At 42.5% G+C, this 25,663-nt stretch overlaps 1 protein-coding gene across 6 annotated transcripts in view; it reads right to left on the bottom strand.

The window, feature by feature from the left end:
- Positions 1–1,606: 1,606 nt before the first annotated feature.
- hdac4 (histone deacetylase 4) overlaps positions 1,607–25,663 on the bottom strand; it is a 126,681-nt gene continuing 102,624 nt past the window's right edge. For all 6 annotated transcript variants that reach the window (XM_076875357.1, XM_024805444.2, XM_004559217.3 and 3 more), the window contains 10 exons: positions 22,403–22,510; positions 20,492–20,547; positions 20,218–20,305; positions 19,009–19,128; positions 18,816–18,913; positions 12,695–12,813; positions 11,843–11,976; positions 5,743–5,827; positions 5,416–5,557; positions 1,607–4,659 (listed from right to left, as the gene is read on the bottom strand). In XM_076875357.1, the coding sequence (XP_076731472.1) occupies positions 4,620–4,659; positions 5,416–5,557; positions 5,743–5,827; positions 11,843–11,976; positions 12,695–12,813; positions 18,816–18,913; positions 19,009–19,128; positions 20,218–20,305; positions 20,492–20,547; positions 22,403–22,510 (990 nt within the window). In that variant the 3' untranslated portion in view covers positions 1,607–4,619. The remainder of the gene's footprint in view (positions 4,660–5,415; positions 5,558–5,742; positions 5,828–11,842; positions 11,977–12,694; positions 12,814–18,815; positions 18,914–19,008; positions 19,129–20,217; positions 20,306–20,491; positions 20,548–22,402; positions 22,511–25,663) is intronic.

Here is a 25,663-nt window from a genome sequence, read left to right as displayed (position 1 = left end):
TTGCACTCGAACTTTTAAGTGCAATCCCTTTAAATCTCTGTAGTATTTCTTTTATCGCATATGAGGACACATCCTGAACGTCTGCCTTCATGCTTTTTCTTCGAAATTACAGCAAACAGTAAAAGCATAAAAACACACATTGAGGTTTTTTTTTCCAAAACAATACTTTATAATGTACATGTCAAAGACAACATGTTAGAGCAAAGGTTCCCGAGAAAAATGTACTATTTTTGTAACAATGGTGGAACAAGTCAAAAACATAACTGATAAAAAAAAAAAAGAATATGCATTTTATACATATGTAAACCTAGAACTGTTTGTTTCTGAACCACAGTGGTCAAAGAGATAACTGGCTTATTTACTGGAATGGACAACTGTAACAATGACCTGGCGTCTGGATGGAGCCCTTTGATGAGTTCAGACGTGACAGAAAACACAAATATCTTCTGAAAATCCTCCAAAGTCACATCTCGCCTGGTTTGGGAAAAAAAAAAAAAAAAGACAGTCCATTCTGGTCTTATAGTTTACAAAGCATCCCACCAAACAATTCATTTTCTACATAAATACAATAAAATCTATTGTCTGTGCTTGATACTATTTCTTTTTGTGACTTATTCAACTTAAGTCTGCCAGGTTTGATGATTCATTCGCTACAGGTGAAAGCACAACATGGAAAGCACCCAAATTCCTCCATATTAGAAACAGAAAGAGAAGCAAAGAGATAAAAATAGTTTGGATACAGTGAAAGTCCTTCAGTGCTTGATCCCTTGTGCTGGTGTGTGGCAGGGGACAGACAGACAGGTAATGCATGCAGACAGACGGATCATGCAGGGAGAAAAGAGGAGGAGCTGCGTGGGGTCAGACCGGGGCATCTACAGAAACAAGACAGCTCTCAGACCTGCGAGGGTTAAAAAAAAAAAAAAAAGATTTACCTTATAATAAATGGAAATTACACCAAAATGGAATGCTGCTTTTTTCTTTTTGGTTACTGGACATTGTTTTAAGACTAACAGTGAAGACAGATGGCCAGAGTAGCCAGACAGTGCTAGTTTTGGCAGCGTTTGAGAAACGAAAGCATTAAACAGAAGAAAAGCCATGACTGGCACTGTTGTGCAAAGGTTCTGGGAATGTTCTGGGCTGGGTTACTGAAAGGCATCTCTTCAAGTGTGTTAAAATGAGCTGAGATGTCAGCATATCCCAGCTGAGGTCATATTCAGGATAGCCCGATTATATGCATTTTCATATCCCGACTATGAAAGTACGCAAGTATCACACACACAAAGAAGCTGGCCAACATCTACAAAGGAGAAGAAAACAATGTGTGTCTCACAAAAAGGGAATGTACAGAAAAAGCTAAAAAATGATAATAAAAGATGCCCTGCTGCAACCAGACCAGAGGTTTTGTTTTGGCAGAATTTACTTTATGCACGATTTAATGCAAACTGTATTGGTATAGACATTATCTTTAGAAATTTACTAAAAAAAGATGATGGTGGAAACAATCTACCATATCCATATCTCAACTACAAAAGTTACGGAAAGGATTTGAGACTTAAAGACATTAGTGGTGCATTAGTAAGGAGAGGGAAGATCTCTGCTAGATACATTCAGTTAAAATAAGCAAATTTATTTCTTGTACGTCTGATTGAAATTCCCCCCCAAAAAAGAAAATCAAACGTGTTTTTTCCTGTTTTTTTTTAAGGCATCGATACCTCGGTCCTGCTTGGCTGTTACTGTGATCAAACTGCGATTTTTAGATACAGAAACATAACTTGCATACCAAAGCTGATGAGACTTCAGCTGTGAACTTGAAAAATGTTAATTTAAATTAAAAACTAAGCATACTTGGCCTGATAAGGAAATAAACGTTGATCATACAAAACCATTTGCAAGGCCCGTCGTGGTGATTTAACACAGGGGGGAAAAGCAATGGCTGTGTTCCAATTCTAATCCGCCCTCGCTATTCTTCCTATTCTTTCAAATACGTCAGATGATAATCTTTAACAAAGAGGAACAAAAAAAAAAGACTCAAATTTCCTGAAATACTGAAACTTAACAGATGCCAGGCAAGATATGCGCGCAAGAACATCTGCACGAGAAAGAAAAGGTATGGAATCTGACAAATATGTGCATTAAAATGCAAGGCTGAGCAGAGGGCGACTGCACACCTACTGTAACAGTGTTATGGTACCAATGGGGTAACTAATGAAATAAACAAAACAGACAACAAAAAAGTCATTACTGCTGAGAGACAAAAAACAGCCAGAAAGATGCTGCTCAACACATGATCAACAGCAAAAGGTGCCTTCAGTAACACCCTAAAAAGGGCCAACTGTAACTAAGACCCACGGAAAGTATTGTTTTTCAATACCAACTTCAAAAACAAGATCGTAGCATTTTGTAATGTATAGATATATAATATACTCATTTCTTTTTATATATAAATCTACTATGAACAGACAGTAAATACACAATTGTCCATCATTATACAAAGTAGAAACATTTGAATCCCAACGCTCCCGCAAAAACCCTGAACCCAGAAAACGTACTCATGTAACGTCCACTAAAAACAGAGTCTGAACCCTCACCTGCTGTGAAGTATGTCAGCTTTACAACATAACAGAGAAACAGAGAGTGGACAACACGCACAAAACAACAGGAAAATTGTACAAAAATAAGTCACTAGAGCTCAAAAGCAGAAAAAAGCGAAAGAGAGGAAAACAAACCACAAAAATAGTGAATGTGTGTGGCAGGAATACTCAGGAGATCAGTGTCCTATGTACAGTAAATAACAGTAAATACCACAGCGCTCCGTTTCCTGTTCACTTAAAAACGACATTAAAGACACGATTAGTTTTTAGGTCAAATAAAGGCAGCAGAAGGTAGTTGCCCAGAGGGCCAAACACAAGCTGGAAGGAAGTTAGCATGTTGATCAGAGGGGCCACTATAGTCCTAAACTGGGACTGTTTAATTATTAAATTAAACTACTACGACCTAGCTGCTGGCTGTGTGTGTGGTGCAGAGCGACTGGGAGCTATATCATGGGCTTGACTTCAAAAAAGTCAGAGCAGGAAAATTTTACATCTTGTCTTCTAAAATATTATAACATATAAAAATGCTGATTCAAAAAGATTTGATGCTCAGATTAGTAACGAGACCCGGCCTAACGAAACGATTCAGAATCCAGGAGGACAGGCTGAGCTACATGTGCTATTTAAAGCTCAAATATGTGCATTTGAGCCAAGGGCTGTCAAAAAGAGGACTGCATTTTATAATGCAGAACACCTAAAAATGTTTGCATACTATTAAAAAAATATAGAGAGAACAGTTTGTGCTTTATTGAAAACGAAGAGGCAGAAACATTCACACCTGCCTCGTATCACCTGACATTTGCAAAGCAGATGTTCTTGATCGAAAGGATCGAAAGATGTTAGGCCAGCTGTGAAAGCTCCAGAACACCCCTCTGGAAAATCCCAGGTGGTATGGTCCTTGTCTTAAAGAGAGGGCTGGGTTCAACAAATGAGCCCATGTGAGATTAGTTTATTTCCATTCGGCAAATGTCTGAAAAAGTGAGACAAATTCTAATGTAAATACCGACACTGCTCAGTCGTTGTTATATGTGTGGGGCGGTAAGTGGTTATACTCTACAGAGACAATAATCTGTCATGCTTTGGCTTCATTTTTATGTAACTACTACATACGATATAAACAGGATTCTATCTTTCATAAGTCCAAGTGCTCCAGTAAAGTGCATGCTACGTATATCTTTCTCTGACAAAGAAGAACTGGTGCCTATGTGATTAAACGATACAATTCCAACTCTTAATTTCCTTTTTAAAGGAGCCACCTCCAACTTGTGGCTGGGAACTACCTTCCAAGCTGACACTGAAAATGAGGGGAAAAGGTGGGGGCAGAGACAGTAGGCTGGTTGCAGGGAATTATAGGTAAACATGCCAAAGTCCTTCAGTCTATGTGCCAACAACATGCAGGCAGTGGATGTCTTGCCAGGATAGAAATGTGTGAGGGCTTGGGGAGAAGAGGCCTCAGTCCCAAAACTATTTTTAAGGCAAAACTCTTCCAGTGGAGTTCAAAAAAATTCCACCAAGTTTAGACGGGGTGGGGGGAAAGGCACAAATGTCTTTTACTCTAACAGGTTTGTGACCTTTCTCATCTGTAACCTTCAACAACATGGAAAACTGATGTTTTTTCCCTCTCGTTTAGATATCTGGAAAGAGCAAGAACCCATCTTTAGTCCAGAGTAACAATCACAATAGCTATGGTGGTCTTCACGAAAGCGAAGAGATGAAGATAAAGTAGGGACAGAGCAGAATTACACGAAGAGTAGATGACTGTAGGTCCTCTGCATGGTTCTCACTGGCAATCAAAAGTATGTCTGTCTAGTGTTTTAAAAGCACTGGCACTGGAGGTTGTCATTACGGGATAGCTGAAACAATCGTATATCCAAAAGTCTTTAAGTGCAATGCAATGCAACGCGTTTATGCTGATTGCTCAGTGCACCGCTGATCAGCAAAAGGGTCGCTCATCTTCAGTGGTCCATTTTTGTCACGATAAAATGCCACAGACGAGTCTGAGTGATCAAAAAGGTCGTGGATGTTTCTTTACATAGGAGCTTCCTCTTCCATCGGTTCCTCTTCAGCCCTGTGAAAAAAGGATAACACTATGAACAAAGGAGAAGTAACAGATGCTTAAAACTGTTTCAACTAATTAACAACAAATACAACATATAATGTTACAGCAGGAAAAGGCTGCATTGAAAGAGTCCTGTAAAAGAAAGTTTTCACAGGATTCAGTAGCGTGTTGAAGCAACAACTAGAAGTCATCATTTTCTGTTTGACTTTTTCCTTCTCTCACATCGTGAAGGAATTTTGGCTCACTCTCCTTTGCAGCTTTGCTTCAGTTTTTTTAGATTCGCAGTCATTCATTGATTCATTTATCTCTCACAGCAGCATTTCAATCACTTTGGACTTTGACTGGGCCACTGCAGCACTTTGATTCTTTTCTTTTTCAGCAATCCCATTGTGCTTGGGATCATTGTTGTGTCCTGGCCCAGTCGGGGCAACGGTTTTACTGTAGCCTCACATTTAATTCTAACTACAAGATTCCCAATGTCCTCTGACTGAAAAACAACTTGGTGTGAGGTGTTTGGGCTGATGTGCCGTGTTTGTTTTCATTAAACAAGGTGCTGTGCATTATGGGCAAACACCTTCTGTTGTTCAGAAGCAACTTTGTAAACCTAACTTTAGGCTTTTTCTTGGCAATCCCTCTAAACAAGCAAAGCTTCTTCAGGGGTAACTCTGGCTCTGGTGTTGCGATATCGTGATGACCTGCTTTACCTCCTGAGCCAAATGTACACTAATGTAAACCAGTGACTGTAAATGACGACAATCAACTTACCTCTTTCCAACGTGCTTGTTTGCAACAGACAATGAGGCCATGGCAGAAACAGTTTCAGCTTCCTCTGCTTCACGCTTGAGGGCCTCACTCAAAGAATAACCCAGCGAGGAGGCAGAACGTTGCAGTGAGCACCAGTATTTACCTAATAACGAAATGCAGATAGAGTGTGTGCAGAGATATAATATGTTCCGCTAACTGGGTTTGAATGTGAAGTTTAGCATTTAGAAGCTTTGCTTACCAACTACCTGACTTACCCTTAGGGAAGCTAGTTACACCTAATTATTATTTCTAATGCCAGCAGGAAAAAAATGTAAAAGATCTACTCACTGTGAAATTCGATTACTTTCTCCATAGACCGTACCGCATTTGCATTTGGTCTCTGTTGCAGCACCTCATCGGGAATGGGGTCCAACTGAAAGGAACAGAAAACGATAGAAAAATTAAGCATGAAATGTTTTTGTCTATCAAAAGAAAAACATGCACATTTTTACAGTATCAGCGCTGAACCATCAGAAGAGTCATCTGTCAGACTACTTATGGCACCTTTGCTGAAATAAAACTGCTCTAACTTGGCGATGAAGCTATGTCTACTGGGAACATCGGTTAAGCGCTTTAAATGTATCACAGCGTTTCTTCTGGTGAGTTGCATATGGCGAGATAGGCCTTTCTATAAATGTGACTGACAGCTGTTCAGAAGCCTCCCTCCAAAACTTCACTTGAACTAATGCGAGTCCCTCCAGGTTTAAGGGATCGTTTTTGATCGTGGCCCACGGCCCACAGTTGAGTCAATCCAAGAGGTGGGGAGCAAGTTTGAGCTGCTGACACAATAGAAAATAGGCCTGCAGATGCACACCACCTCCCACTCATCAGCAGCTCTGCTACTCTTTGACACAATCGACAATGCGTGCTTTGTACAGCGTCCCACTCCGAGGACACATGCTAGTGCAACAGATGCATTAAAGCAGAAACTGCCAGTTCACCCAAGCGCTTGCACTGGCACACACGTGCACGCACGAAAAATGCAATCCTCAGAGAGCTCAGCTCCAACCGCAACACACAGAAAACAGGGCTATTCCCCAAAGTGCATTCCCAACCCGGAATGATTCAATTTCCCTTTTGGCCAACTGCACATACGACACTTTCTCATCCCATTTTGTCAAATAGGCTCATTCAGCTCCACATTCCACCACAGACAACATGCATCCCTTTTCTGCTCAGTCATAACCCCAACGGAATAAAGCACTGACTGAGAATCATGTAAAGAGAGACACGGAGAGAAAGAAAAACAGTTTGGCCTGAGATTTGTGAGCAGAATGCCAGAGAGAAGAGGAAAAAGTCATTGTCGGTTGGTCTCGCTTGGCCGAGGCTGGAAGTTTTCTTATAATTAAAACAAATAGTGTGTGGGAGGAGTTCAGAGGGAAGAGGGAAAAGGCAGTCTGGGGAGAGGGATACTTTAATCCTACTGTGGCACGACAGGCTACATCATGCAATGAAGAATGGACAGAGGTCGCACACACACACACACACGCGCACACACACACACACGCGCACACACACACACACGCGCGCGCACACAGTTTTAGCACAATATTTTCATTGGCCTATTTAATATTTGGCCAACACTTTCATCCAGAGTAACATACAGTAACAATGGACGGTCATTAAGCTTCCTAAAGCTTAATGACCGTCCATCAACTCCAACTATTTATCTATGTAATAAGTCAAAGCCGGCCTTACTTTTCCATACTGTTTAAATCCAAACAAAACCCTCAACGCACCAAAGGGCCGTTTGGGACCTTGCTGATGGTTTTCAGTCACCTCTTTGTTTCCTTTCTGTTCACTTCTTATTTCATTTTAATTCACGGCTTGCTTCAATTTAGGGTTAAAATACACCTTTCCTCAACACTAACCTAAGATTCAGTGACAGATCTGCCTCGCTGCCGTTATAGGTACAGCAGTGAGGCCCAGCTACGAGAACGAGCTGCTGCACTCAATAATCGACAGCCATGGAGCTCAATTACCGCAGAACGTTCGGTTCTTCAGCGCCGCATTTAGTCTGGCAATGATGTACGCGTCAACCCGTGTCAGCCGGCTCTCCTTCATATCCCGCCTCTTCAGCGGAGCTGAACTCGGAATAAATGTCTGGATTTTTTCTCTGGTGTTGCCATTTCACAGAAATGAAATCACATTTATGTGATACTGTAATTTCAAATGTCATTTAACTGACTGGACAAAGAAACGAGGGAGAGAAGCACATGAAATGACCCGAGTCGTATGCAGCTCTGCTCCTTAAAAGTGGTGTAACATTACTTTAGTTGTGGCGGAGAAGGAAACAGCAGTGCTTATTATCCCATCTCAAAATTTCCAAGTCTGTAGACTGAAATCATTAATCTTTTAGTCAAAACTAACTCCTCCAACCTCCAGGCTACAGCCACCATCTACCCACCATAACCCAAGCCAGTTCCAGCCCAGAACTACCCAGCCCGTGCAAATCCAGCGTGCGTCAGCTCCCTGTCAGAGCGAGGTCAGGGGTTCTCTGGGGTTTCGTGAGGTTCACGTTAGAGCAGAGTTGGATAGGGGCAGTCTGTCAGCTTGATTGACAGCTGGGCCTCACGCTTATAAACTTTAATGGCTCTTGTCAGGGTAGTCCAGGGGCCCCACCCAGCAGGTGTGGCAAACGCACATATACACACACATACAGATATGCAAGCGTACTCTAACACAAGCCCAACTTTCTCCAGGACATCCTCTGTGATGATAATTCTGCTTATTTGAGTTGGTTGTACTGGCCTTGGCCGGATGTCTGGATCTTGGTGTCATTATAAATGTGTCGCAGTCTTTGATAGATAAGTGCGAGAGAATGATGGTTTGAATAATCTCTGAGGAGGTCTGCATCGCTCTGTGACACAGCGGTCCAAAATACAAAAACTCCTGCCCAAAGGAACTGAGACACCATGGAAAGCCATGAGCTGAGCGAAAGGAACGTGGCCCGGTAAAAACATTCCTAAGAGAGGCTGAAACCAAAACAGTGGAAAGAGGAGGAATTCCACTTGTTCAACAAAGAAAAAGTGCACAAGGCATCCATTGTTTACTGTTGTGTATGTGTGCATGTGTCGGCGGTCGCTAAAACCAGTTGATTATGTTATGCTAAGTAAACAAGGAAATGATGTGCACTGTGCAAAGCAGGCCACCTTTTTTGGAATAAAGGTGTGGGTTAGCCTTGCTCTAGTGGGGGAACAGTCAGATCCAAAGAGGGGGACAGGTGAAGTCGAGTGTCTTACTGTAACTGGAGTGTAAACGCACAAAATAACCTCATTGACAGCTGGTAACAATTAGCATATTAGCCAGTTGTTTATCAAATAATTGCTAACAACCGTGGTTCGAGCTGGGCCAACATCTGTTTGTGAGCAATCATCAATTAGTCCAGAGTTCAGAGTTGACTAGTGGAGCTGCCAATGCATCATTCATGAGCTATTTAACTAGAGAAACTTCAGCATTATGCATTACAGCAGTGAGACTGAATAAAAGAGCCTGTAAAGTCCATTCAGCAATTTTCTTCCCTAACTCTTCCCACCAGCTAATTTGAGCTGCTTTCAAAAGAAACCCAATACTCATTATAGCAAAGCTTGTCTTAACCTGCCAAAGAAAGTACGGCTAGAACTCTCACACAAGTTCGAGTAAAACACAGAAAGTACGAGACACAGGGGAAGAGAAGATGATGTATAACATACAGAGTCTTTTGCAGTACCTGCGCATTACCTCCCAGTCCATGATGGTCAACTAAAGAGCACCAACAGCATGAACAGTGTTTCAGTTATAGTCGTGCATTGGGTTCATGATACCTGCAGACAAACCCCTCGCCCCCCCCCCCAGGCAGCTGGAAGCAACATAAACAAATGCACAGCTGACCAGCAGTGATCGTATGCCTCAGTCCATCCCTCCAACACGCACACATGCACAAACTGAAACAGTCTCAAAGAAAGAGAACGAAAGTACTCAGTCATTCAAAAAAAAAAGGATTTATTCTGACTGTTATTCATTTGATGCCCAGCTGGCCTTGGACCCAAAGGTTGGCAAGGCTTCACTGTTCCTAAACTTTGTTTTTGCCATTACCAGGACAGAAAAACAAAACAAGAAAACAGGCCACCATCCTTTCCCTCCAGCTCCATCCCCCACTGACGTTTTCCATCAACATTCCTTGTCCATTACAGAAACGTTTGCTGAGATTACGTTAGAAACACTTGCTTCCTGCTGTTTTGATCCGATCAGGGACATTTTAGTCTACTTTTTCTTCTTTGCTATCAGCTATCAAAGCACCAAACAACCGTGTGATCTGCCTTTGTTCAAACAGCTGACATCACTTGCTGCCAAAGAGCCAGCCGGAGCAGGTCATGCAAACTCTAGTTCTATCTTTGAAAGGGAAAAACATCATTGTGTTCTTCACAACTTTACTCAAACCAGTCTGCCCATTCAACACATGCCAGTAAGGCCTTCTGTACAACATGTCCTGTCAGGCTCCTGCCATATATCTATATCTATATATATATATATATATATATATATATATATATATATATATATATATATAAATATATTTAAAATCATTATTCAAGATTTTGTTTTTTAAATTAAAGATGAAGCCAAGTTGTTGGGACTTGTGTATAGTGGCCAGGTTTATTGAAAAAGACTCCGAAGACCTGCACAGGTACAACAATACTTACACACGTCTTAATAACAATAGCTTCCTCCCTCCCGACTTCAAATGATTGCTCCATTTCCTTTTATTATCGGATTCCAAGACCAAGGCTGACCCTGCTTGCAGAGGTGTGAGGGTAACCACTTTCAGATGTGTATCAATGACAGGGCCCCGGGTGAGAGGGATGCCCTGCAGAGCCGAGGCAATTGACGCTCCCTGCCTCCTGCCTATTTTCGAATTTTCAGCTCCCCATGGCACTCGTCCAGGTACCTCCTCCAAACCCCTGCTGAGACTGGTGCTCTACAGGCGGCTGAAACCTTAGAAGCAAAGCCCCTGGCCTAAAATATTATTTTTGCTTCAGGGCGGTACTGTGAGTAACGAAAGTGTCCTTCAAGCTGGAAGTCATGAGCACAAACCTTCGTGACAGCAAAAAGCATCCGCCCTTCTGAAGTGTCCTTGAATTCCTGAAGCTTTAACAGATGTAATGGCAGTGCTATGTACTGCAGCTTCAAGTCATTGGTGGGCAAAATGCAGGTACAGAGAGGCAGGTTATTACATTTAGCCTCCAAGTTTAGCCATTTCCCATGAGCTGGAAGCTTTCTTTGATCTGTTTAGTCAGCGGTTAAAACATCGCCAGCGTGCTCACGATGCACTTTACGATTCTTTTTAGAAACGCCATTTTTATTTTGTTTTTCATGCAGGCTTTGTTTAGAGTTTATAAAATAAAAGTACATTTTTAATTATTATTGCTTTTTAGTATTTTGCATTAAAGTGTCCCGAGGAAAATGTTAATAACACTGCATCAATACACTGTTACATCACATGGTATGATGTATTTGTATTTCAAGGTGCTCTATACTGCTGATACTGCAGAAGATGACGGTTTTAGCAGGAACAGAAACAACTCCAATGACAACGATCTGAGCCTGTGCGTGTGGCAAAGACTCCAGTTTAGATTGTTCCATTTTTAAAATAAATGTTAATATATGTCAGTCTGGATATTAATCCTCGATGTAAAGTGTCTCTCAAGAATCTCCACTTGAAACCGCAGTTCGCTGGTTCCTTTGCAATGAATCAGACACCAGCTAGAAGAAATCTGTGGGTAGCCATGAATCACAGAGCTGCTCCACTCCACAACCTACACACTCTACAATTAACCTTCTGCCTGGAAATCCTCCCTCTGACGTATGTGTGTGTGTTTGGTGCTCACTTCCTGTCTGAGTGGTGGGGTAGATGAAGAAAATGTGAAGAGCTTGGGCTTGGATGAGTTAAAAATAAAAATCAGCCTGCTGTTGTTGCAGAATTGTACAAACTTGTGGTGTAGTAATAAAATACTTTTGAAAACAGGTTCATCCTTCAGCAGGGACTATGAACCAAAACACTGCTGTTATGTGCGATGTAAGAAAATACATGACAAACACTTAAATATTCAATCCTAAAACATTGTAACAGCAAATCAAGAACCGAAATCATCGCTCAGTGATTCATTTGTAACACTTTTTGTTTTAGCGTCATTCATTTAAAGTGTACACAAAAAGTCTGCAGTGTTACTGAACCGCCTACTTGCACTGGAGCTCAAACTCCAGTGCAAGAATTATATGAGTGCTCACATATCATCACATATCAGCTGACACAGGCAAACGGTCATCTTTAATGTGCTGATCAAGAACAGTTTGACAATACTTGACAAATATTTAAAGTACTCTCTCCTTCTCTCTCTGCACATCTTACCTCATTGCCAAGCAGAGCAGAGATGCAGGCTTCAGAGGCATCACATATGGCTGTGAGGTCGTGACCCCCCTCCAAGGCAAGCACCAGCCGACCGCCTGCCAGACCCATCAGCTGCCTGGTCAGGTAGCCAAAGCCTGGACAGACAGGAAATCACAGCAGAAATGGCAAAGGGAGGGAGAGAGAAAGAGCAGGAAAAGAAAGAAAGACGAAGAATGAAATGGTATTCAGCCTCTAACTTCCTTTCTGGATATTGATCAAAGAAAAAAAAAGCGGCTGGAGCGTGGATGAAGGAAGGGGTGAATGCATCACAGAGGAAAAGAGAAAGCGAGTGCACTGTGGATTTACTGGGGGGCAAAAAACAAGCCCTAATATAAGCCAGGTTTAATTTTAATAAATGTGGCTTTGCGTTTAGTCTTGGTCACAGCCTTTGATGTTTTTCCTCTCAGGATGAGGGGCGTTCTTATATATGTATTCAGCCATACTTTAGTCCCCCTAAATTCGACCATATCCCCTCTTCCTGCAATCCTCTTTAACCCACCCATAACCCCCCCTCTTTGACAACAAAGACCCCTAGCTCTTATTTGAGATCTGCTGGATGGTTTTAGAAAAGCTCTTTGCTGTCACGTCAGGGTCTCTATCTGAATATGTAAGTTAGATATGCACACTGCACACAAAAGGGGCGAGTTTATGTTTTTGAGTCTTTCCTAGCATTGAATGCAGTGTAGCATCACACAGCATACGGCACGAGTGACGTGGTGCACGCCTTAAGATGTGCATATATGATTCAGCTCATAGGAAAAAGAAAAAACAGATTTAGAAGAAATGAAATGGACAGTTTGAATCAGCACTTACATTTGGCTGTCAGTTTGTATCCTCCCAGCGGTGGGGCATGTCCATCTACTGCATCAAAGCCAGAAGATACCAGAACCATATCAGGCGCAAACTCATTGGCAATAGGCATGACCACCGTCCTGGAGAAACAATAGGCAACGTAATGTATCCGTAAAAACACTTTAGTTAAATCTCAGTCAGTCAAAGCTTTTCAGCTTCTGATGTCTATATTTCGACCTTACGCATCAGCATCTGCATGCATGCTTCTTATTTGGCTTGCTGCCCCACACACGAAGGCCAGAAACCAGAAGTAATTTTAAAGTCTAGTGTTTCTCAAAAACATCACAAAATCTTGGCGATAAGTGAGGTTAGATTTTGTCACACAGCCTTGTGGAAAATTCTCACTATTATATTGTATTTTTCAAGCAAGGCTATAAAAAGTGTCACACTACATTTCACTGGCATTCTTGCAACCGGATATTCTTGAACTGCCACATATGGTTAATATTTGATCTAAATGACAGGGTGACCGGGCTGCTCTTACTGTATGAAACATGTATTTTTTTTTAAAAAAATGCATTAAATACAGCAAATACTTTAGATTAGAAAGAAATGCAGCTCAAACCACCAAAAGGAGAATCAAAACCACCAAGCCTGAGATTTCAAGATTAAATTATAACACTATTAGAAGCTGTCCCATGTGAATATAAACAGTTCGTTTTTCCCACTGCCATATTTCCAATACATGAAACTGTGTCAAAGGATAAGGAACTCACAACAAAGCATACATGGACATTAAAGAAGCACAAAAACCAAAGTGCTCACATCAACAAACTCAGGTCTGACAGACTTATAAATACCAAATAACGATTACCTCAGCCAAGGTTATTAAACACGATAGCTCGGAAGGTTGAACTTTGCAGTCATGTTTATAATCCATTAAAATTTGGGTTAGATCTACCAAGGTCTTCAAGGTTAACTTGATGATTTATTGTTTGAAAATTGACAAAAATTATTATAAATTGGCAGCTTATAGAAAGTACCATATATAGACTTAAAGTATCATGTCAGATTTGACCTCTGCTTTGAGATCGATGGACTGATCTGAAGGACAAAGTGATGATAATAGTATGTAGAGCTGCTGAAAACTATGTTAATAACTGCCATCGTCTTTAGGCATATATGGACTGCTATATGGCTTTGCATCAGTATTGTGTTAGCTCTGATGACTAAAAGAAGAGTAACAAGGACTGCTATAAAATCAATATACTAAGAAATGGCTTCAGTGTTCTTAGTGCCCTCGTGATGTTGCTTTCTTCCACTCTGAGGATGCTACAATTCACTCGCACTGTCAATGAATTGCAGTATTTTTTTTTTTTTAATTTCTAAACGGTCATTTTTCTCCATTTCATGGTTTTCAAAGCAAACATCCAACTAATCAGTTTGTTTGTACAGTATGTGTGTGGTAAGGAAAACTGCCACATAAATGTTTGAAGTGGAAGTTTTGGAAATTTAGTGCAATGAACCGCATGAACCTTAAGTAAAAAGGAAAAACGGAAGGACAGATATAATTGCATATGTGTATGCGTGTTAAGTACGGAGGATAACTAAGACTGGATGGGTGTGGTGAATGAGGGCTGCTTGTGTACAACCTTCATTTGACTGCTTGTGTGCAATGTGTCATACACAGAAATCAAATCAACAGTGGAATAGTGCGGAATGATTCACTGCAAGCTGTGGCTGGAAAATCCAGTCGGTTTATAGGATGACCTTGTTTTGAAGAAAGGGTTTTTGACCAAGCAGATTAGATAAAATAAGATTAGAGCTGTTTATATTTAACTTTTTTTGTCGTCCTATCACAAAATAACAATAACACAACTTTTAAGAAGTGAAAACTTTAGATGTTTATGGGGTTTCCATAAGTTATGAACCTGTAATAATCAATCCTCGAACTAGTAATAACAGGAGGGGCACAGACGTATCATGTGACATAGCATTCTGGTTTAGCATAATTTACAATGTCTAACTGAGTTCATAAATAGGACTTCCCAGATGGCAAAACAAGTGTCTCTGTCATTCGCTGTGGAACCTCTGGCATGGCACAACAATTTTTCTGGGGCCTGGGATATTTGGGCAAGTAGCATTTTAGTGAGGTCTGTGACTGATGGAGTACCACAGGGTTTCGTTGTAGGTCCCCTGTACTTTGCTGACCTCAGGAACACGGTGTTGGTTTGCCAGCTGTGGGTGAACAGCGTGCCCTGAGCTCCGTAGGCCGCAGGTTTTTCCATCTCTTGCTCACCACCAAATTATAACCCTTAGCTGTGCACACCCCACCCCCCACCACAACACAACACTCCTACATACACACAGCTGTCTGAGGGAGAGGTGGGAGGTAGCACTGGGAGGTTTTTGGGAGTCCCAGACAGTAAGTATACGCAGAGTGTGAGCGTCACTGTGCGCTATCGTGCAGCTGGCAGCGTTTCAGATGAAAACGTCCGGCCGAATAGGATGAAAAACAAAGTGAACTTAATTGAGTAAAGACATAAATGAAGAGTGGATGAATGAGGCGAAAGACGTGACATACTGCATCTTTTTTTTTTGCTGTTTTCCAGCCTTTCATATACTTCAAGTCAGACAGCCGTAAACAACACAAACGTGTACACGAGCAACACAGATAATTATGTTTGGATTTATGTTAAATTAAAAAGGACTTCTGCTAAACCCTCTGACTAACTGCTACATTTATTTAAGCATACAGCCTTGGCCCATTAACATTTGGGGGCCATAAAGACCCCACACTAAAAGAAGCCTGCCACAGACGCTTATGTGGCCTGACACACGACTTGGTGGGAAACCTTGACTGCCGAGGATATGCCTCAACCACCAAGGGCTCCTCCACCCTCTCCCCTCCAACCTTGAATACAAACAGCAACTAGTTCTGGTCACAATGCTGAAAACTGCTGGTGTCGACAGTTCCACACCCCACCCCACTGGAATAATATCCTGACATTTAAACAAATAAAAAGCCGCAGTGATCAATTACCAGGCTGGCAGAGAGGGAAGTAAGTGGTTTTGAGAAGGGCTAATTGTGCGTGAATCAGAGGCTATGCACGCTGAGATGAAAAAGACTTTTTGTTAATTAAGGGAGGGGAGAGTTTACGACTGAGCCGTAAGCGATGGGACATCCTGACCAAAGAGGCTGAAATCTAAACCACTGCTGGCTGTCTCCCAGTTACATTTAACTACAAATGCAATTACTTGACAGCTATGTGGTCTAAACTTTTGTTTAGCATTGTTTGGCTTACCTAGCAACAGGTGCAGCTGAGTCTGCATGCACAGAGAGCACAAAGGAATGCTGAATGGCTGTTGCACTTCAGCTATGAGATGGCTTTAATAAGAATACTCAAAATAGATGCAGCGGAGCTCGGGAAAACAACGAATCCTACACTTCCTGTTTCTGCAAGCCAGAATAAGCCTGGTGACATCACTGGGGGTATTTTCTCAGTCTTTTCAGAGAGAAGGAGCTCCTGTCCACAGAGTGAGGAGCATTCCCTCAGCTGTATGAACAGATCTCCATGCGTAAAATCTGTGGAGGCGAACACATATCTTCGATTGGCACCGCTTTAAAAGACTTGACCATGCTCAACCTTATAATGCACACTCTTTTTCATTTACTCTGCTCCAAGTAATTTCTCCTTGTCTGATTCCAGTGAGCACTTTTAGTATTTGGCACATGTCACCCAACATGATATCAAATGTGCACACTCGAAAAAGTTAACGCGGCAATAGGTCTCGGCATAGCTGTCATTTTTTTGAGCCAAGAAAAACTTCCTCTCTCGGGACTACACATCTGTATGTAATTAATCTAGTCCTGAATTTATACATTGCCAGATCTTGATTATGCCCTGTGATCCCATGTACTTCAGCTTTGTAACATGAAAAGCAGTACTGTCATGTACAGAATATATATATAAAAAAAAGTATTACTATCCTATCATTTTGTATAGGATGACTGGCTCTGGTCTAGATGAAAATGCCACCAAATTAGATATTTGTAAGCTTTAAAGCTCAGAGAAATTCATTCTCATGGGGGAAAAAAAGGAAAGAAAGATCCTTCAGAGGGAGCAGCACTTGTCAAACCAGCAAACAAAAGGTTAAACTGCAGGCTTCCCCCCTTCGTTCATAAAAAATGAACAGGAGAGCAGGAGAAGAGGGAGAATAAGAGAGCGAAAAACTCACACACGCACACTTACACTTCAAAGCCCTGTCATCTGGCTCTGCGGAGAGCTGGTTTGAATTAAATTTAATTCTCCTCCTCTCTCGTCTTTCCAAGTTCATGGCAAAAAGAGGGGGGTGGGTGGGATGGGGGTGAGAGAGGAAGAGAGAGAGAGAGACGGGGAAAGAGACGGTGCTTCTGGTTTTCATTAGGGCCAATTTTCTTATCTTTTTTCTCTGTGCTTTCTGGAGGCTCAGACTTGATCCCCTGCAAATGCAACGTGGCACAGGCCAGAGGAGGAATGGGAAGGTACTGGCTGCAAGGCACGCATCCCCTCCTCAAGACAGAGAGAGGAAGGAAAAGACCAAAACACACAAGTAATAAGAGTGAAAGAGCAACTGTGTTCACCAGGTGTTTATTTTGGGTTGTAGATGTGTGAGCAAACAGATATGAAAGGTGTGCATTTGCACATCTGTTGCACTGTGCACATTTTGCACACAATCATGCAAATTTGAATCAGGGCATGATGCATTTGTTTGACAATGAGTGCATGCATGCGTGTGTGTGTGTGTGCGTGCATTTGTGACAGATCTATGACCTGCGCACAGGTTTGCTGGTGCCCCCGTGGGGCATATAAATTGTCCAATACCTCTGGAGCCTCTGGGAATTAATGGTGACACGACCTGAGGTTCATGAACACCAAGCTCCTATTCTGCCTCACGCAAAGAAGGCTGAATCGCAATCGCATTAACAACCTCAGCATGCACAGGCTGATATGCAAATGCACGTATCTGTGTTCATCACTCCAGGACAAACGCACACAAAACAAGGGCATAAGAAAAGTTGATCCAGATGACAGCAACACTTTTAGTCCAGTGTGCGTTAAGAGTGTAAAATTAAATATTAAATAATTGTAAATGAGAAAAAAAAAAGCGTGAACTCTATTTTCTGAGGCAAATTCTTAATCACAGGAAGCCAGAGTTTGAGTGAAAGTTCCCTTTGGTTCAGTTAACTGTGTTTTCATGATTATATTTTTGGAACTATTCAAGAATTTCTAAAACTTGAAATGAGTGTGCAGGGTTAATTCTTTCCCCTCCTAATGCAAATAAACATATAAATACAGAGTTATAAAAGTAATAACTTAGTAATTTAAGGTCTTCCTAATGGTCTCTTGTGCTGTTAGTATTGGAGAGCTCTCAGTTATACTCATCTCAACTGTCAACACAGTCATTAACATTTAAAAGGTGATTTAATACAGAGCACGGTTACTAGTCTCTTTTTGTGGTTTTATTTATTTATAAATTCCTGAGAGTAGCACGTCTATGATGGTAGAGGGAATGAGAATGAGGCAGCAGCTACTGACTTCAGTCATAGATTATAAGTAATAGCTGCAGTATGACATACATTACGTGGCTGTCATCAACGCAGATGCAAAGAGCAGGGTAGAAAGAGGAGGATGAGGAGGAGAGAGAAGAATACAAAGGAGAGAGATGGGGAGCGAGAGCACCCTGGGTTCTGGGGTGCATTAAGAAGCTAAGGTGTACTTCCGGGGGATTGCGTGCCTAAAGCCGCGATGAGCCAGTGGCCTGTTGGTTTGATGTGTCGGGCTCGGGCCAGATGGACAGACAGTTGCAAACATGGACTCATCTTCAAAGAGCGCTGGAACCAATCCAGGCCTTCTCCTTTCCAGCTGTGTGAACTAAAAATGTATGAGAGACAGGTACATGTCTGCACCGAGTGCATGCCTGTATCTGTGGAAGCTTATGTATAGTTATAGGAGCGCGCCTAACGGGAATCAGATGGGATAAGGGTGAGCACCATAAGTTCTTAACAGCTACCAACAGGTAATTTGTTACACACTGTACTTCATACTCCAAGGCTATGACAGGAAGAGTTAGACTGCAGTGAGTGACATCACTGTCTTACCTGAATGCAGCTAGATACTCTGCATCCCCCATAGGAGGGTCCAGTCCCCCAGTAAAGGCCATGTTCACGTTAAAACCTTCACCTGCTCCACTGCCCACCTAGGAAGCGCAAACACACGTGACTGGGTTTGTTATGTGTGGGCTGACCGAAGGCTGGGTCTGAAAGGTTTATTAAAAGCATTTGTCGTCTTTACCTCATCGGGTGCGCCACTTCCCGGGAAGAAATTCCCATCATCGTAACGATGCAGGGACAGGTAAAGGACACTGGGGTCAGCGTAGAAGGCCTGCTGGGTTCCATTGCCATGGTGGACATCCTGGAAAGATTATAATGGGCATTTTTTTATTAAAAAATAAGCATATAATAATATTTTCAGTGTAATTATCCTTTAAATCTCTTCGGTCAAAGAAAAACCAAATACCAGGGGCACATAGACTCTGCCTCGTCATTAAGACGGATTATGATGAATAGGTTTGAGGAAATTAATGAGATTCACAGAAACGGGACCATCAATCTCTGCACCTCCACTTGGACCAGCTGACTGATGCAGAGAGAGAGTCCTATACTGCCAGACTATATCATCTCCTTCCAGCCTGTTGCGATGTCACAAAAGGATTCAGCGCGATTCAATAAAACACTCGACTTCAACAGCTGCTCACTTTTGCCAAAAGCGTCAGTTATAAATGACCTCATTGTCTATGTCTATGAATGCTACAGTACACAATTTCTAAAAATGTCCCGGCGGCTGGAGGCGAGTGCCATGACAATGAGCCTGCACTCAGCGTCCCCCTGTGACAGACAGAGAGGAAATTAAAAGGCCCTTCAAAGGCTTTGGGGAATGGCCGTGACCAGCCAGGGATGCCACTGAACAGCACCGCTCCTGGACACGACAAAGGCTCCGTCATACCTTCTTATAAATTTTATTTTTTTCTCTGTGAAGAAAAAAGGGATAATATCTGACCCAAATAGCCAGACAAGAGCTCAGTTTGCGGCTGCTATGTTCATAACCCCTCGCAATTTAAAAACAAGTGGAACAGATAACATAATGAGGATTTTTATATTTTTACTGCCTCATAAATCTAGCAGCTATTTTCTTTTCTTTGTTAATAGAAGTTAGTGAGACGTTTGTGCCTTTGTCAGCTGACAGTCTCTTTCTTTCACACTTTATGGTATAAAAAATTATTTTAAAGTAGTTATGCAGAAGGGATTATTCTGGGATGCAACACGAGCATAAAGAGAAACAAAGAGTAGCTAGCCAACGTTGTCAGTTTCTCTCTCAACTCTTTGTCCTTCAAGTGAGAGCAGACGTCTACCGTGCAAGAACCTTGAGCCACATCGTGTCTAATATTGTACCTGTGCATACAGGTATGCTGTCATGTAACAAACATCCCACTGAGAAACTCACCCAGTCTACGATGAGGATTTTACTGACATTGAGCCTCTGCTGCAGGAGCTTGGCTGCTATGGCGACTGAGTTAAAATAACAGAAACCCCTGAGGATTGAACAAAAAAAAAAAAAAAAAAAAAAAAAGAGAAGAAGACAGCAACAAAATGATGACATTTTAAATTTTATACTCATGCTTAAGCAATATTATTTGCATCATGCAGTAAGTGCTGTATAAAAAGTACAGAAACACTAAAGTAAGAGGAAAACAGCTTTGTAAGATGAGATTACTTACATAGGTGTGCTCTCCTCAGCGTGGTGTCCAGGGGGTCGAACGATAGCGAAGCCATTCTGTCGGCAAAAACAGATCACAGATGACACGCCTGCTCACTTCATTTAAAAGACTAGTAAAAAATAGTTTCACAAATCCACTGCTGCATGCAAAAACCCACACATGGAAATCCATAAAGACTGCGCTTGGACAGTTTCTTAATTGCTTATTTAACGTGGGGGCTTGGGATAGTGGGCCTACACTGGCTGAATTAGCCCCTCGTGTGGTCCCATGGACAGGTGTCCAATCCATCACAGGGCAAACACAGAGTGACGCATAACCACACACTCTCACATTCATACTTACAACTCATCACAAATTAACCTAAAAAGCATGCTAACACAACTGGACTATAACAACGAACACATTATTTTCCCAGCATCGCTATTTACCCCGTAAGGACGAGTAATGTGTCGATGAACAGAAAGAACACAAATACATTCAGAAGTATTAAAATCTATTTCTGTATTCTAAAGAATACAGATGTTAGCTTCTCCCACTGAAAGTGCATGCGTGTCCTCACGGGAACAATGAGTCTGTTAAGGCGAGCTTTGTCAAGGCAGGACTCCGAGCAATTGTTTTTGGAGGGTCCCAGCGCAATGTGGGGACATTAGATAGATGTTTGAGCTTATGTAGAGCGATTGCAAACTGGACTAATGATGTTGAGTCAGCTGCAGCGGATTAGCAGCCAGCCGGAAGATTACTGTAGCGACAACTGCCTCTACTGGTTTCCCCACACACGGTTAAAGAACTCTGTACGGTACCATATGTATGTGAGCGAGTGAAGTTTCTCTATACAAAGAAAAAAGTAATTAAATTAAAACAGACGTGGGGGGGAAACAGAAAGTAGAAGCCACAGAGACAGAAGTGTGTGTGTGTGTGTGTGAGAGAGGGAGTGTGAATGTGTGCCTTCAGTAGATTTATGGCTTTCTGTGGAGTTCATAGAGTTGTTGGTGCAGGTGGAATGTGGTCATTTGGCCATGAAGGATCCTCGGAGAACCGTCTGCATGTGTGTAAGCATGCGTGCGTGTGTGTAGGTGTGTGTGTGCATGTGTATACAAGCATTAATTTGAGGGTAAGTCAATACCAGCAAACTTTAAGCAGGAAATCACTCAAACTAAACTGTGTTGTTGTTAATTGTGCAAAGTGATGCACAATCACTCATGCCCACTCAACATGATGGCAGGATGCTAGCAACCCCACCCAAAACTCAGCTGGGTATCAGCATGGTGTGCTACTGTTTCTTGCTGAAGAACGTCACGAGATAGTGTGCTATACTGGTGCAAAGCTAACGCTAACCTGGTCTGCAGGTGGCTTTGGTGCAACACTTCTAAAGGGGGCCTGTTAATGGGGACTGCTGGCGCTTGCGGTGCGTGTGCACCGGGTCTCCCTGCTGGGTTCAAACAGCAAGCCGCCACCGCCACAGACGCACGAGTCTGGCTGGGATGGGGAGAGGCGTGATGGGGTGGGGATGTCTGTCTGGGAGGTGCGAAAGTTGGTTCTGGAACTTTTTCCTTGTTTTTTTTTTTTTCCTTTAAGGTGTCTGGAAGTACGGCCGGATAGCACATTACTAGAGGTGACCTGATATAGTGCTCTCTTTGCGCTGGGCCTTGTTCTGTCTGTAAGCCTATGTGACTGGAACTCAGGTGGAAAATCGACTAGAGCAGTAAGACCTTAACAAGGATATTAAAATCAAACCCCTCGAAGTTGGAGGGGACCAATTATACTGCAGAGTCCATTTGAGTTACATAGCATTTAAAGGTTAACGCACATTTACCCGCTCCTAAAGGCCACAAGTGCTCCAATGCCTAAAAATACACTGCAGCCCTGCAAACAGCCATGACTAATCGAACTCCACGGAGCATCCAAACCAACCTTCAGTTCTCCCGATGCTACTTTGAAGACGAGCTCCACCACAGAGCCAACAGCCAGACGCGCTGCGCTGGATGAATGGACTTCATTCCAAATGGTGTCGCTGTCCACCTGCCAACACACACAAACACACATGAGGCCTTGTATTGTTTAAATAACATTTTCAAACGGAGCCAAAATATGCAACTTCATACTGTTTTCCACTTATCTATTTTTTGCTGGTGTTACTGACAGCACTTGAGTGGGGCAGAAGTCGTAAAACTGAGCACATTTGAAATCATTTAGCTTGTGTCATTTCACAACATCAAAGTTACTCTTTGAAAGTTTGTCTGCAGCGGTGCAAGAAGGGCTGGAAAATTTATTCACTGTGAGGAAAACAACAGAGAGAAACACTACGAGACATAAAATTGGAGGATTCATCGCGCTGTGTATAACACAACAGACTTTCTAAAAATCCCTTTGATCCGTAAGGATATGACACTGTAACTCCGCACTCCAGAAACCAATCAAAGACTTAAGTATAATATGATGAAAACACAAAAGCCTTAATTAATAACAGGTTAAGCAGCAAATTTATAGTAAGTTGTCAGTTTATACGTCAGTTTTAAGGTTAAACCATATAGAGGGGTTTTCAGGCAAACAACACTCATTACGTTTACAGATATTTAGAGACATTCCATAATTTATCCACCTTAAAATATTACACGACAAAAAAAAAAAAAACTGTAAAAGGCCGATTAAAAAAAAAATTTTTTTTTGGTATAGAACATGAGGTTTTTTTTTTTTTTTTAAATGACTAAAATGTGCGTGTGTGTGATCATATCTTTGTGGGGACCAAGAAATGGACGTTTACTATACGTGTGAGGACCAAAATCCTGGTTCCTGCAAGTCTGAAGGCATTTCTGAGACTCAAAATGTGGCTTTAGTGACAGGGTTACAATAGGGTTATGGTTAGGTATAGGGTAAGGGTTAGGCATTCATATATCATGGTTAGGGGTAGGGTGAGGGGATAGGGAAAGCTTTATGTCAATTAGATATACCCATAAGATATGAATACCTGACGTGTGTGTGTTTGAGCATGCTTAGACACAGGGCAACTATTCAGTGGTCAAGCCTGATTAATGCAGAAGCACGGGCAGCGCAGCGCCCCCCCCCCCCCCCCAGCCCAAATCACTACAGTACCTACACACACATGCATACAAGCCCAACAGACCACAATAGTCTGTGTGATTGATTGTACGCAGAGGGCCACGCACAGGATAATATACACACCCTCCATCAGGCATGGCAGATACTGCAGGCAGATGGAGCACACGATAAACACAGAGAGAAGAAGCTGGCTGAGGAAAAGAAGAAAGTGAAGGCCTGTGTGTCAGTGTGTTTTGAACCGTGCACACATGTGCAGAGCGGCCGACGCCAGAGCTCTAAGCGAGGCTTTCCTGATGTAAACCTGGGGGTCTTTGAATATGTTAACTTTAACCTGCCAGTCGCTCGCCCTTTCATCCACGCCGCTGGCCTTTCAGTCAGTCAACTGACCGAGTGGAACATTAACCTTAGCCACCCAGTCAGATCCTCGGTCCTTCAACCAGTCAGCGAGCCGAGCGAGTCGACAGCCTTTCAGGCAGCCGCCCCCCTTTTCCTCCGGTCTCCAGTGACGAAACTGATCAAGGCCGGATGATTACTCCATAATAACATCCACGGAGAAGAAAAGGGGCTCTTTTAAAGTTGCGCCAAGAAAGAATTTGTCATGAAATGAAACTGTGGAGCGCTCAACATACACTAAAGATACTAAAAAAAGGGGAGTGCATTGTTGATGAGTGACTAATGGAACCCAATGTGAAGAGAGGGGAACGCGGTGTAAGTGGATGACAGTATGTAGTAGCCGAGTCAAAGACTGAGCGAGCGAGCAAATCAAGAGTCAAGTGAGTGAGTGAATGGGAAACTGAATCATATATACAAGTCAGGTTAATGAGCGCAAACAGATGCTGCTCTGAAGCAGCGCGAGTGCTTTATTATTTCCCATGTTGATGTTTAGTTTTGCCTCGAGCCTGGAGGGGGACACAAGCTCGTCGGGGGAAAGTGAAAGGGAAGTGGTGTGTGTGTGCATGTGCGTGAGTGTGAGTGAGTGTATGTGTTAGAGGCAGAAAATAGCGGGAACGTGCTGGTATGACAGAATGATGGTTCTCCACAGGCTGACAGCTTAATTTGAACCCCCTTCCTCTGCAAGCGAGTGAGTGTGTGTATGTAAGACTTGTATGTGTGTGTATGACAGGAAAACAACAATTTAGTCCCATTTGCCATTATAAAGAGCAGAACGGAGCAACGCAGAACTCCGGCTTTTCTTGTTCCCACCGCAGCAGCAGGAGTGGTGGCCCCAAAGGAGGCAAGAAGAGGAGAAAGGAAACAGAGGTATGAGGAGATGAGGAACGATGTAGAGAGATCAGGTATGTGGCAAGGTAGGCATGATGTAGCCTTTCAAATGCTCAATATTGTGAAGACAACAACAAAAAAAGCATGGAAACACACACACACACACACACACACACACACACACACACACACACACACACACACACACACACACACACACACACACACACACACAAACAGGTGCACAACTGTTCCAATGTATCAGTTTTCAGATACATTATCACTTCCAACTTGAAGCAGCCATCAAAATCATTGCCTTAGCACACAAGAATCCCCAAACACAAACTATGCAATGCACACAAACAAAGTCATACCCCCTGCCCCACACACACACACACACACACACACACACACACACACACACACGCACGCACGCACGCACGCACGCACACACAGCTCGTAACATCTGGTTACAATTACTAACACGGCGGAAAGGCGAGCAACAGCTTTTGTTGCCTCTGGTCCTTGAGGGGTGGTGTTTGTGTGTGTTTGTGTGCATCTGCGTGCTAGTGTGTCAAGGCTGTGTGTGTGTGTGTGTGTGTGTGTGTGTGTGTGTGTGTGTTTGTTTGGTGCAAAGAGAACAAATGGGACCATTATTTAGGCAGGGGGCAGAATGAGTGGGCGAAGGAGACACTTATTATACTGCTATTTGATAAGGCTGAAACTATGCTTATTTGCTTCATTCCAGAGTCTGATGGAGCTGTGCCAGATGGGTATTGATTAGACTAACAGTGTTGTAAAAACACAAGTGTCTATTACAACAATTTTCCACTGAATAAACCAGTATGACTAACAATGGCCTTTTCCAAGAAATATCAAGAGCGCAAATTACAA

The sequence above is a fragment of the Maylandia zebra genome, linkage group LG16, assembly GCF_041146795.1.
Source record: "Maylandia zebra isolate NMK-2024a linkage group LG16, Mzebra_GT3a, whole genome shotgun sequence".
NCBI classification, from domain to species: domain Eukaryota; kingdom Metazoa; phylum Chordata; class Actinopteri; order Cichliformes; family Cichlidae; genus Maylandia; species Maylandia zebra.
The sequence above is the reverse complement of the archived record's forward strand: the minus strand, read 5'-3'. Positions and strand labels throughout refer to the sequence as shown.